This window comes from Colletes latitarsis, unplaced genomic scaffold (genome assembly GCF_051014445.1).
Source record: "Colletes latitarsis isolate SP2378_abdomen unplaced genomic scaffold, iyColLati1 scaffold0021, whole genome shotgun sequence".
In the NCBI taxonomy this organism is placed as follows: Eukaryota; Metazoa; Arthropoda; class Insecta; order Hymenoptera; family Colletidae; genus Colletes; species Colletes latitarsis.
The window spans coordinates 8098704-8112866 of record NW_027488371.1 but is presented as its reverse complement, the minus strand read 5'-3'; the positions used below and the strand labels follow the sequence as shown (position 1 = coordinate 8112866).

General features: G+C 43.5%; 1 protein-coding gene across 1 annotated transcript; it reads right to left on the bottom strand.

Annotated features, from left to right (window-relative positions):
• Positions 1 to 7205: 7205 nt before the first annotated feature.
• On the bottom strand, positions 7206 to 10486 carry LOC143350699 (uncharacterized). Its single transcript, XM_076782727.1, has 2 exons — positions 10327 to 10486; positions 7206 to 10285 (listed from the first exon to the last, which is right to left on the bottom strand). Exons 1-2 carry the CDS (start codon positions 10484 to 10486, stop codon positions 7206 to 7208), a joined length of 3240 nt encoding a protein of 1079 aa, XP_076638842.1.
• Positions 10487 to 14163: the final 3677 nt, after the last annotated feature.

Sequence of the window (14163 nt, the reverse complement as noted above, 5' to 3'; positions counted from 1 at the left end):
AGCTAGATGATGGCAAATACCAGAGCTAACACTGACCTGACCGGTGTTTCCCTCTAAAATATAGATACAATCCAGGTTTAACTCACTGTTTCGGTGTGGTACCAGATTACTACGTGATCCAAACCAGAGAACGCCCAGCATCTGGCCAACAAGTATGCGAAAAATGCGAAAGTATGAGCCAGATGATGTCAAATACCAGACCTAACCCAGACCTAACCGGTGTTATCCTCTAAAATATTCATCGGACCCAGGTATAACTCACTGTTTCAGTGCGGTACCACATTACTACGTGATCCAAACCAGAAAAAGCCCAGGATCTTGCAATCAAATTTGCGTAGAATGTGAAACTATGAGCCAGATGATGGCAAATACCAGACCTAACCCTGGCCTAACCGGTGTTATTCTCTAAAATATAGATTGAATCCAGGTTTAACTCACTGTTTCAGTGAGGTACCACATTACTACGTGATCAAACCCAGAAAACGCCCAGGGTCTGGCCAACGAGTAGGTGAAAAATGCGAAAGTATGAGCCTGATGATTGCAAATACCAGACCTAACCCTAACGTAACCGGCGTTATCATCTAAATTGCAGATGGAATCCAGCATTAATTCACAGTTCCAGTGTGGTACCACATTACAACGTGACCCAAGCCAGAAAAAGCCCAGGATCTGGCTAACATGTGTGTGAAAATTGCGAAAGTATGAGCCAGATGATGGTAAATACCAGACCTAACCCTGACCTAACCGGTGTTATTCTCTAAAATATAGATTGAATCCAGGTTTATCTCACTGTTGCAGTGTGGTACCACATTACTACGTGATCCAAGCCAGAAAAGGCCCAGGATCTGGTCCACAAGTACGCGACAAATGCAAAAGTATGAGCCAGATGATGGCAAATACCAGACCTAACCCCGACCTAACCGGTGTTATCCTCTAAAATATAGATTGAATCCAGGTTTAACTCACTGTTGCAGTGTGGTACCACACTACTACGTGATCCAAGCCAGAAAAGGCCCAGGATCTGGCCAACAAGTACGCGACAAATGCAAAAGTATGAGCCAGATGATGGTAAATACCAGACCTAACCCTGACCTAACCGGTGTTATTCTCTAAAATATAGATTGAATCCAGGTTTAACTCACTGATTCAGTGTGGTACCACACTACTACGTGATCCAAACTAGAAAAAGCCCAGGATCTTGCAATCAAGGATGCGTAGAATGTGAAACTATGAGCCAGATGATGGCAAATACCAGACCTAACCCAAACCTAACCGGTGTTATCCTCTAAAATATAGATTGAATCCAGGTTTAACTCACTGTTGCAGTGTGGTACCACACTACTACGTGATCCAAGCCAGAAAAGGCCCAGGATCTGGCCAACAAGTACGCGACAAATGCAAAAGTATGAGCCAGATGATGGCAAATACCAGTCCTAACCCTGGCCTAACCGGTGTTATTCTCTAAAATATAGATTGAATCCAGGTTTATCTCACTGTTGCAGTGTGGTACCACATTACTACGTGATCCAAACCAGAAAAGGCCCAGGATCTGGTCCACAAGTACGCGAGAAATGCAAAAGTATGAGCCAGATGGTGGCAAATACCAGACCTAACCCTGACCTAACCGGTGTTATTCTCTAAAATATAGATTGAATCCAGGTTTAACTCACTGTTGCAGTGTGGTACCACACTACTACGTGATCCAAGCCAGAAAAGGCCCAGGATCAGGTCAACAAGTATGCGAAAAATGCGAAAGTATGAGCCAGATGATGGCAAATACCAGACCTAACCCCGACCTAACCGGTGTTATCCTCTAAAATATAGATCGAATCCAGGATTAAACACTGTTTCAGTGTGGTACCACATTACTACGTGATCCAAACCAGAAAAAGCCTCTGGCCAACAAGTATGCGAAGGATGCGAAAGTATCAGCCAGATGATGGCAAATACCAGGCCTAACCCTGACCTAACCGGGGTTATCGTCTATAGATTGAATCCAGGTTTAACTCACTGTTTCAGTGAGGTACCACATTACTACGTGATCCAAACCAGAAAAAGCCTCTGGCCAACAAGTATGCGAAGGATGCGAAAGTATCAGCCAGATGATGGCAAATACCAGGCCTAACCCTGACCTAACCGGGGTTATCCTCTATAGATTGAATCCAGGTTTAACTCACTGTTTCAGTGAGGTACCACATTACTACGTGATCCAACCCAGAAAATGCCCAGGATCAGGTCAACAAGTATGCGAAAAATGCGAAAGTATGAGCCAGATGATGACAAATACCAGACCTAACCCTGACCTAACCGGTGTTATTCTCTAAAATATAGATTGAATCCAGGTTTAACTCACTGTTGCAGTGTGGTACCACATTACTACGTGATCCAAGACAGAAAAGGCCCAGGATCTGGCCAACATGTATGCGAAATATGCGAAAGCATGAGCCAGATGATGGCAAATACCAGGCTTATCCCACACCTAATCGGCGTTACCCTCTAAAGCATTGTTGCGACGGTATGAAGATGCCGCGCAATACCGCGAAATTGCATCGTCGGAATGGTGTGAAGAGGCTTCGCGATGAGGTGAAGCTGCCACACGAAAACGAGCGGATGCGAGTTCCCGAGCCTTCCGGTTGCTGAGAGACCGGAAACGATTTGAAGATTAGAATTACGACAGATCGCAAGGCGAACAAACGTATCGAAAGATTCCTTGTTAATAAAGTTCCTAGTTGTGTTACGTTGTGCTATTTTAATTGTGTTGTGACAATATGAGGCGAGCGACGAGCAATACTCCCCGGCGCAACAGTATTAATCGTAACCAGGTTTAGTTGCCTGCTTCGGTGTGGTACCACATTCCTACGTGATCCAAACCAGGAAAACGCCCAGGATCTTGTCAAAAAGTATGGGAAAAATGCAAATGTATGAGCCAGATGATGGCAAATACCAAACCTAACCCTTACCTAACCGGCGTTATCATCTAAAATGCAGATAGAATCCAGCTTTAATTCACAGTTCCAGTGTGGTACCACATTACAACGAGACCCAAGCCAGAAAAAGCCCAGGATCTGGTCAACAAGTATGCGAAAAATGCGAAAGTATGAGCCAGATGATGGCAAATACCATACCAAACCCCGACCTAACCGGTGTTATCCTCTAAAATATAGATCGAATCCAGCTTTAATTCACAGTTCCAGTGTGGTACCACATTACAACGAGACCCAAGCCAGAAAAAGCCCAGGGTCTGGCCAACGAGTAGGTGAAAAATGCGAAAGTATGAGCCAGATGATGGCAAATACCAGACCTAACCCCGACCTAACCGGTGTTATCCTCTAAAATATAGATCGAATCCAGGTTTAGTTCACTGTTTCAGTGTGGTACCACATTACAACGTGACCCAAGCCAGAAAAAGCCTAGGATCTGGTTAACATGTATGTGAAAACTGCGAAAGTATGAGCTAGATGATGGCAAATACCAGACCTAACCCCGCCCTAACCGGTGTTATCCTCTAAAATATAGATCGAATCCAGGTTTAACTCACTGTTTCAGTGCGGTACCACACTACTACGTGATCCAGCTCAAAAAAAGCCCAGCATCTGGCCAACATGTATGCGAAATGTGCGAAAGTATGAGCCAGATAATATCAAATACCAGGCCTATCCCATACCTAACCGGCGTTACCCTCTAAAGTATTGTTGCGACGGTATGACGATGCCGCGCAATACCGCGAAATTGCATCGTCGCAATGGTGTGAAGAGGCTTCGCGATGAGGTGAAGCTGCCACACGAAAACGAGCGGACGCGGGATCCCGAGCCTTCCGGTTGCTGAGAGACCGGAAACGATTTGATGATTAGAATTACGACAGATCGCAAGGCGAACAAACGTATCGAAAGCTTCCTTGTTAATAAAGTTCCTAGTTGTGTTACGATGTGCTATTTTAATTGTGATGTGACAATATGAGGCGAGCGACGAGCAATACTCCCCGGCGCAACAGTATTAATCGTAACCAGGTTTAGTTGCCTGCTTCGGTGTGGTACCACATTCCTACGTGATCCAAACCAGGAAAAAGCCCAGGATCTTGCAATCCAGTATGCGAAGAATGTGAAACTATGAGGCAGATAATGGCAAATACCAGACCTATCCCAAACCTAACCGGTGTTATCCTCTAAAATATACATTGAATCCAGGTTTAACTCACTGTTGCAGTGTGGTACCACATTCCTACGTGATCCAAACCAGGAAACGTCCAGGATCTGGCCAAGAAGTAATCGAAAAATGCGAAAGTATGAGCCAGATGATGGCAAATACCAGATCTAACCCTGACCCAACCTGTGTTATCCACAAAAATCTAGATTGAATCCAGGTATAACTCACTGTTTCAGTCTGGTAAAACATTACTACGTGATCCAACCCAGAAAACGCACAGGATGTGGCCAACAAGTAGGTGAAAAATGCGAAGGTATGAGCCAGATGATGGCAAATACCAGACATAAATGGTGTTATCCCCTAAAATATAGATTGAATCCAGGTTTAACACACAGTTTCAGTGTGGTACCACATTACTACGTGGTCCAATCCAGAAAACGCCCAGGATCTGGCCAACAAGAATGCGAAAAATGCGAAAGTATGAGCCAGATGATAGCAAATACCAGACCTAACCCATACCTAACCTGTGTTATCCTCCAAAATATTGATCGAATCCATGATACACTCACTGTTTCAGTGTGGTACCACATTACAACGTGATCCAAACCAGAAAACGCCCAGGATCCGGCCAGCAAGTATGCGAAAAATGCGAAAGTATGAGCCAGATGATGGCAAATACCAGACCCAACACTGACCTAACCGGAGTTATCCTGTAAAATATAGATTGAATCCAGGTTTAACTCACTGTTGCAGTGTGGTACCACATTACTACGTGATCCAAACCAGAAAAGGCCCAGGATCTGGTCAACAAGTACGCGAGAAATGCAAAAGTATGAGCCAGATGGTGGCAAATACCAGACCTAACCCTGACCTAACCGGTGTTATTCTCTAAAATATAGATTGAATCCAGGTTTAACTCACTGTTGCAGTGTGGTATCACACTACTACGTGATCCAAGCCAGAAAAGGCCCAGGATCTGACCAACAAGTACGCGACAAATGCAAATAATGAGCCAGATGATGGCAAATACCAGTCCTAACCCCGACCTAACCGGTGTTATCCTCTAAAATATAGATCGAATCCAGGTTTAACTCACTGTTTCAGTGTGGTACCACATTACAACGAGACCCAAGCCAGAAAAAGCCCAGGATCAGGTCAACAAGTATGCGAAAAATGCGAAAGTATGAGCCAGATGATGGCAAATACCAGACCTAACCCCGACCTAACCGGTGTTATCCTCTAAAATATAGATCGAATCCAGGATTAAACACTGTTTCAGTGTGGTACCACATTACTACGTGATCCAAACCAGAAAAAGCCTCTGGCCAACAAGTATGCGAAGGATGCGAAAGTATCAGCCAGATGATGGCAAATACCAGGCCTAACCCTGACCTAACCGGGGTTATCCTCTATAGATTGAATCCAGGTTTAACTCACTGTTTCAGTGAGGTACCACATTACTACGTGATCCAACCCAGAAAATGCCCAGGATCAGGTCAACAAGTATGCGAATAATGCGAAAGTATGAGCCAGATGATGACAAATACCAGACCTAACCCTGACCTAACCGGTGTTATTCTCTAAAATGTAGATTGAATCCAGGTTTAACTCACTGTTGCAGTGTGGTACCACATTACTACGTGATCCAAGCCAGAAAAGGCCCAGGATCTGGCCAACATGTATGCGAAATATGCGAAAGCATGAGCCAGATGATGGCAAATACCAGGCTTATCCCACACCTAATCGGCGTTACCCTCTAAAGCATTGTTGCGACGGTATGAAGATGCCGCGCAATACCGCGAAATTGCATCGTCGGAATGGTGTGAAGAGGCTTCGCGATGAGGTGAAGCTGCCACACGAAAACGAGCGGATGCGAGTTCCCGAGCCTTCCGGTTGCTGAGAGACCGGAAACGATTTGAAGATTAGAATTACGACAGATCGCAAGGCGAACAAACGTATCGAAAGATTCCTTGTTAATAAAGTTCCTAGTTGTGTTACGTTGTGCTATTTTAATTGTGTTGTGACAATATGAGGCGAGCGACGAGCAATACTCCCCGGCGCAACAGTATTAATCGTAACCAGGTTTAGTTGCCTGCTTCGGTGTGGTACCACATTCCTACGTGATCCAAACCAGGAAAACGCCCAGGATCTTGTCAAAAAGTATGGGAAAAATGCAAATGTATGAGCCAGATGATGGCAAATACCAAACCTAACCCTTACCTAACCGGCGTTATCATCTAAAATGCAGATAGAATCCAGCTTTAATTCACAGTTCCAGTGTGGTACCACATTACAACGAGACCTGTTGCGACGCAGGATGACGATCTGTCCGGTTTAACGGATCGTTTGCGCTCGCTCTTCTTCGTGCAACTTAATGCGCAAAGATTTGTGTGTATAATGGTTGATTTTGCAATGAGTTTTTACAAGAGGTTTTTTGGTAACACTATTTAAACTTTAATACACAATAATATCTGTACAAGTGGTTTGATGAAGTAGTAAGTGAACCTTTGATGTGTTTTCTTTGACCTCTGGTTGAGTTCTGATATGCTCGACCGTGTTTGCTCGGTTGTCGAGGAGGTTAAAGTTCTGATTGGCTGATGTCATTTTGGGGAAAGGTAAACTCTATGATTTTGAATTGGTCGGTTATATTGTGAGGGTGGATCTAAAATGGTCTTGAGGTGGAGCTTGGATGTTTAAACATTTTTGGGAAATGTTGTTCAGTTAGGGCTAGCAGGTAATGGTTTTATTGCGGTGATTTGCACGTGATGTGCAGCTGTAGGTAAGGTCAAGTTTTATGAAACGTTCTGGTCGCGAAGAGTGGTAATTGTCGAGCCTAAACATATTCGGCTGCTCCGACCCTTCTGCCGCTACCTGTGTTGGGGCTCAACATGCCGCCCCCCTTGAACTATTTAGTTCAATAATAAGATAGGTGATCGACGAGATACAAATGATGTGTGATATGTGTTTGTCGTGTTTGTTGTGTGTTTTGAGCGTCTTATTATACTGATAACCTTATATCTAAATTTTTAATGTTATAATTTCTAAGCTTCTAATGTCTCCGGTTACTCTATCGGCAATGGGGCGATGCCTTTTACGCTACGCTTGTACTCTCCATGAGTAGTTTTTACTGTAACTACGCGAATGATCCCATCTTCTCCTGGATGTATGGCTATGATACGTCCCATGGGCCAGTGGAGGGGAGGTGTATTGTCGTCCTTTAGCATCACCAACATGCCTTCCTTGACGATGCTCGTGGTTGCATGGTGCCATTTTTTTCGAACGGTGAGTTCATTGAGGTACTCCTTGTACCATCGTTTCCAAAAATGTTGTCGAATTTGTTGTACCTGTTGCCAGGACGATAATCGTCCTGCCTTCAGACTGGTAAGGTCGCACACCGGGGTGCTTGTTATTGAGTCACCAATTAGAAAATGGCCAGGTGTTAAAGGAGTTAAATCATTTGGGTCGGAAGATAGTGGAGTTAAAGGTCTTGAATTTAAGATGGCTTCTATTTCGATTAGACAAGTTGATAGTTCCTCAAACGTAAATAAATTATTGCCTATGATGCGAATGAGATGGCGTTTACATGATTTTACTGCAGCTTCCCATAAACCGCCGAAATGAGGAGCTCGAGGAGGAATAAAATGCCAGTTAATGCCATTATTTGCTAAATATTTGTGGATATTATTATTCGTTTCGACGTTCAAGGTTTTGTGGATTGCTTTTAATTCGCGATCCGCTCCGGTAAATGTAGTTGCGTTGTCACTATATATATCGGTACATTTTCCCCGTCGTGCAAAGAATCTTTTTAGGGCTGCAAGAAAAGCGTCCGATGTCAAGTCGCTTACGAGCTCTATGTGAACTGCCTTTGTGCTAAAGCAAACGAAAATTGCCACGTACGTTTTTAATTTTTTTGTATTCCGGTGTTTCTTTTCTTTGATGTACAGTGGCCCACAATAATCGACACCAGCCACTAAGAATGGTCGAATGAACCTTACTCTGTTACCTGGCAGTTGTCCCATCGGGTAACGTGGAATTGCAGGTTCCATTCTCTGACACGTTATACATTTCTTGATGATTGATTTTACTACGACCCTCCCGTTAATTGGCCAAAACGCTTGTCTTACCGCGTTGAGAGTACCCTGCATTCCGCTATGCCCATGTTTAATGTGTGCTTCGCGTATAATTAAATTCGTGATGTGATGATGGTGTGGTAAAATAGCTGGATGCTTCGATTCGTGTGGGATTATTGAATGTTTTAATCTTCCACCAACTCTAAGGATTCCATTGGTATCAATAAAAGGATCAAGTGCTGTTAATTTGTTTTTCTGAGTGTGAGTTGGTGATTTCATAATTTCCTGCCTCTCGCGGGGGAACGCAATTTCCTGAACCAGTGCAATTATTTTAACCGTAGCTTGTGTTAATTCGTTAGTGGTGAGGTGACCCGCGTGTTTTTCCTGTTTTTGTGTGTTATTTATGAACCTTAAGCAATATGCTATGACGCGTTTGAGTGTAGTAAACGATGAGTACTTCTCGAGTAACGGAAAATCTGTATGCGTTGTTGTCTTTAGAACTATCACCTTTCGTTTTTCGGGAATTTCTATTGGCTGTATCTCAAGATACGGCCACGTGTCCTCTGACTGAGATAACCACTGTGGTCCGCGATACCAAGTGGGGTGGTTTATTATGTCAGTTGGATTTAATCCACGTGACAATACATCTGCTGCGTTGCATTCTGATGGTACGTGGCGCCATTGGTTGTACCTACTGTCTTTCTGAATTTGGTTTACACGATTGGCAACGAAAGGTTTAAGTGTGTGTGGTGTGGTATTGATCCAATGAAGGACTATGGTTGAATCTGACCAAAATGTGGTGGTTTGAAACTCGATTTGTAGTATTTTTACAACCATATTGTACAATTTAATTAACAATACCGCAGCACACAATTCTAATCTTGGCAATGATTGCGTTTTTAAAGGAGCTACACGCGATTTTGAACATAATAGCTGAGAAATATGCTGATGTGACGAATCTGTACTTCTAATGTATATACAGGCTCCGTAAGCTCGTTCACTTGCATCACAGAAGCCGTGTAATTGTATGTTTTTGGTATTGTCTGCAATAACGCGTCGAGGGATCTGAATTTGGCGTATATTTTGTAACTGCGAGTGGAAGGTCGTCCAAGCGGTGCGAATACCGATCGGTACGTCTTCGTCCCAGTCTACCTGACATTTCCATAGATCCTGCATAATTAGTTTTGCCTGCACAATTATTGGACCCAGTAAACCAAGCGGGTCGAATAACTGTGCGACCCTCGCGAGAATCGTGCGTTTTGTTATTTTTTGCCTTGCTGGTGCCTGCTTTAACGAATAACCTAACGTATCCTTATTGGCATTCCAATATAGACCTAAAGTTTTTTTTGCTTCTACCGTGTCTAGAGCTATATGTTCGGTATTGTCTAGTTTCCTTAACGACTCGATTAGTTTAGGCTCGTTGGACACCCATTGTCGAAGTTCGAAGCATCCTTTCGCGGATAATTTGATGAGTTCGTCCCGAAGTTTTATGGCTTGGTCTATTGTCTCCGCGCCAGTTAACACGTCGTCGACATAGAAATCTTTACGAAAACTGCGTGCCGCTAACGGGAAACTGTGACCTTCGTCATGCGCTAGTTGTTGTAATGTACGAATTGCTAGATACGGTGCAGACGCGGTACCGTACGTGACTGTATTAAGCTGATAAGTTTTAATTGGCTCGTTTATGCTTTCGCGCCACAATATTTTGTGGTATCTTCGATCGTTAATGTTCAAGTCTATTTGACGATACATTTTTGTGATATCCGCGGTCAACACATACTTGTGGAGTCTAAATCGCATGATGATGGCAAACCAATCATCTTGTATTGTTGGACCGACCATAAGAATGTCGTTCAATGAGGTGCCTGACGATGAACGCGCTGACGCATCAAATACGACTCGTATCTTAGTCGTGATGCTGTCCGTTTTGACGACTGGATGGTGAGGGAGGTAACAACCGCCAATGCGCTCGTCTTGAATTTCGGTCATATGCCCGAGTTTTTCGTACTCGTTCAGAAAGTCGCGGTATTGTGCCTTTCGATCAGCGTGTTTATCTAAGGACCGTTCTAATGCTAAAAATCTTGTATATGCTACGTTATATGTGTCGCCTAACCTGAGTTCTGTATGTTTAAAGGGAAGTGAGACAATGTATCGTCCAGATGGACCTCGAGTTGTGTGTGTTGTATAATGATCTTCGCAAGCTCGTTCTTCTGGAGAAAGAATTTTTGAGGCAGGGCACTCTTCAAGATTCCAAAACCGTTGCATATCGTCATGTAATGATTTCAGCGTAAGATTGCAAACTACCTTATGCGATTGAGTTCTATTTTTAACTTCCCCTGTTACTATCCACCCTAACCCGGTTTCATATAATGTGATTAATTTTTGATCTAATGCGATTTTATTCCCGTATAGGAGATCCCAAAATACTTGGGCCCCTAAGAGTCCATCTATTTCCTGTGTTTGGTAGAAATATGGATCTGCTAGTTGGATACCGGTTGGAATGTTAAATTTGCTGCTCTTCATGGATTCAGATGGAATTGGATGTGATATTTGTTTCGCGATTAGAAATGTAAGCGTCGTGGAATAACTGTTATACCGTGATTTGATGTGCGCAGTTGTCATTTTGTTGATGTTTGAGTTCATTTGATTGGTACCGGAAAGGGGAATCGATATTGTTCGCGTTTTTAACCCTAACTGCTTGCAAAATCGTTCGCTCAGCAAATGAGCTTGGGAACATGAATCTAATAGTACGCGGCAAGAATGCGATTTCCCGGTATTGTCAAGTACGTGGATAATTGCTGTGGATAACATGATGTTTGGTATTGTACCGGTCGAAAGACAATTTACATTAGTCTGAATTGGCTGTGAAGAGTTGCCTGCCTCGGTATGGAGTAAGGAATGGTGTCGTTTATGACATCGCTTGCAGGTAGACGCTTGGCATTCGCTCGTGCCATGGTTTCGCCGTAAGCAATTGAAGCATAGTCTTTTTTCGTTTACGAGCCTAGTTCTTTCTAATACCGATAGCGAAGTGAATTTCTCACAATTTTGCGAAAAATGAGGTCCCATGCAAAAATTGCAAAGCATACGAGACTGAGTAACAAATGCTTGTGTTGTATTTGAGCGCAGATCGCGCGTGGGCATTCTACTATTTGTTGGTGGGTAATTTCGGTAACGATTAGTGATTTGCGGAGCTATGTTTTTCGAATTATTATTACAATTAGAGCCTGCGGGTTCAAGTATCTTACACCGGTCATGTAGGAATTTAAATAATTCTTCTACGGTTGGGAAATCTGTGTTTTGTGTATGTTCCTTCCATTTTAACGTGGTTTCGCGATCTATCTTTGTTGTGAATAGATGTAAAAGCAGAGTATCTGTAGTTGGTTGATTTAGAGCTTGTAAGGCGCGATAGTGCGTTTCAATATTATTTAAGAATGATCGAAGATCTTGGTGTGTTTGACGATTGATTTGCGGCATATCAAACAATATCTTCAAGTGGTTGGCTACGATTATTGCAGGCTGATTATACCGTCGTTCTAATATTTCCCAAGCAACCGTATAATTAATTGCTGAGTTACCGAGTGACTCGATTGCTTTAGCAGCTTCATATTTTAGACAGGACCGAAGGTACATTAATTTTTTGCAATTATCTATGCGTACGTTATCATGCACCGTCGAGCGAAATTGGTCGGCAAACCCTGGCCAATCTTCGTACGCGCCCAAAAAGGTTGGCAGATTGATTTTAGGTAATGTAATTTCACTTTCCGTTGATTCTACCTGCGAGTGGGGCGTATGTTGCGCGTCTCGTGAATTATTCCCTGACCGTAATGTCGTTGCTGTTGCAATTATATCTAACGCTTGTGCTTTACATTGTATAAACGCTGCTTTTATACTGACGCGTTCACGCATTAGCTGACCCTCCTCTAAACTATCTAATTCGGATTGCGATTTGTTGAAAGCTGCGAATTCTGACTCTATATCATCTAATTGAACACGGATAGTCGTTACTGAGGTTCCTTCAATAAAGTTATCAATTGATACTTTAAACGTTTCGAGTTCTATTTTAAACGCCTCGCGTCTCAATTTTAAATTTTTTAATCGCTCTTCATGACTGGGAGCCATTTTGTGTGAATTTGATTGGATTCGGAATAGGATTAAGAAATATGTTCTAACGATGACTCAAAAACAAGGGTGTGGACTTACGTTTCGATGCGACGTCTGCAACCTGGTGTTTGATGGACTCACTCAAGATGCTGCTTAGATTGGATGCTGGATGTCACTCCGTCTGAGTGACCGACTCCGTTAGCGTGGCTGACCGTGCTGGATCCAAGATGCGCGGCTGTCTTTCCCCGAAGGTGACACTCCTGATGCCACAGACTTCGACGACGAAGACTGGACGCGCTGGATGACGGCTCGTGGTTTTTGATCCAAAGGTGACACTCCTGATGCCACTGACTTTGGTGCTGTTGCTTCTCGTGACGAGTTCTCCGGACTCAATTCCTTCCAAAGCACTGGATCCGGCTCGAAGGACCAATTTTATGTTGCGACGCAGGATGACGATTTGTCCGGTTTAACGGATCGTTTGCGCTCGCTCTTCTTCGTGCAACTTAATGCGCAAAGATTTGTGTGTATAATGGTTGATTTTGCAATGAGTTTTTACAAGAGGTTTTTTGGTAACACTATTTAAACTTTAATACACAATAATATCTGTACAAGTGGTTTGATGAAGTAGTAAGTGAACCTTTGATGTGTTTTCTTTGACCTCTGGTTGAGTTCTGATATGCTCGACCGTGTTTGCTCGGTTGTCGAGGAGGTTAAAGTTCTGATTGGCTGATGTCATTTTAGGGAAAGGTAAACTCTATGATTTTGAATTGGTCGGTTATATTGTGAGGGTGGATCTAAAATGGTCTTGAGGTGGAGCTTGGATGTTTAAACATTTTTGGGAAATGTTGTTCAGTTAGGGCTAGCAGGTAATGGTTTTATTGCGGTGATTTGCACGTGATGTGCAGCTGTAGGTAAGGTCAAGTTTTATGAAACGTTCTGGTCGCGAAGAGTGGTAATTGTCGAACCTAAACATATTCGGCTGCTCCGACCCTTCTGCCGCTACCTGTGTTGGGGCTCAACAAGACCCAAGCCAGAAAAAGCCCAGGATCTGGTCAACAAGTATGCGAAAAATGCGAAAGTATGAGCCAGATGATGGCAAATACCATACCAAACCCCGACCTAACCGGTGTTATCCTCTAAAATATAGATCGAATCCAGCTTTAATTCACAGTTCCAGTGTGGTACCACATTACAACGAGACCCAACCCAGAAAAAGCCCAAGGTCTGGCCAACGAGTAGGTGAAAAATGCGAAAGTATGAGCCAGATGATGGCAAATACCAGACCTAACCCCGACCTAACCGGTGTTATCCTCTAAAATATAGATCGAATCCAGGTTTAGTTCACTGTTTCAGTGTGGTACCACATTACAACGTGACCCAAGCCAGAAAAAGCCTAGGATCTGGTTAACATGTATGTGAAAATTGCGAAAGTATGAGCTAGATGATGGCAAATACCAGACCTAACCCCGCCCTAACCGGTGTTATCCTCTAAAATATAGATCGAATCCAGGTTTAACTCACTGTTTCAGTGCGGTACCACACTACTACGTGATCCAGCTCAAAAAAAGCCCAGCATCTGTCCAACATGTATGCGAAATGTGCGAAAGTATGAGCCAGATAATATCAAATACCAGGCCTATCCCATACCTAACCGGCGTTACCCTCTAAAGTATTGTTGCGACGGTATGACGATGCCGCGCAATACCGCGAAATTGCATCGTCGCAATGGTGTGAAGAGGCTTCGCGATGAGGTGAAGCTGCCACACGAAAACGAGCGGACGCGGGATCCCGAGCCTTCCGGTTGCTGAGAGACCGGAAACGATTTGATGATTAGAATTACGACAGATCG

Coding starts and splice junctions, on each gene's coding strand:
- LOC143350699 (XM_076782727.1), bottom strand. CDS start 10,486: ATGACGATATGCAACGGTTTTGGAATCTTGAAGAGTGCCCTGCCTCAA. Junction 10,286..10,326: donor TTTAAACATACAGAACTCAG/GTTAGGCGACAC, acceptor CAAGATTTTTAG/CATTAGAACGGTCCTTAGAT.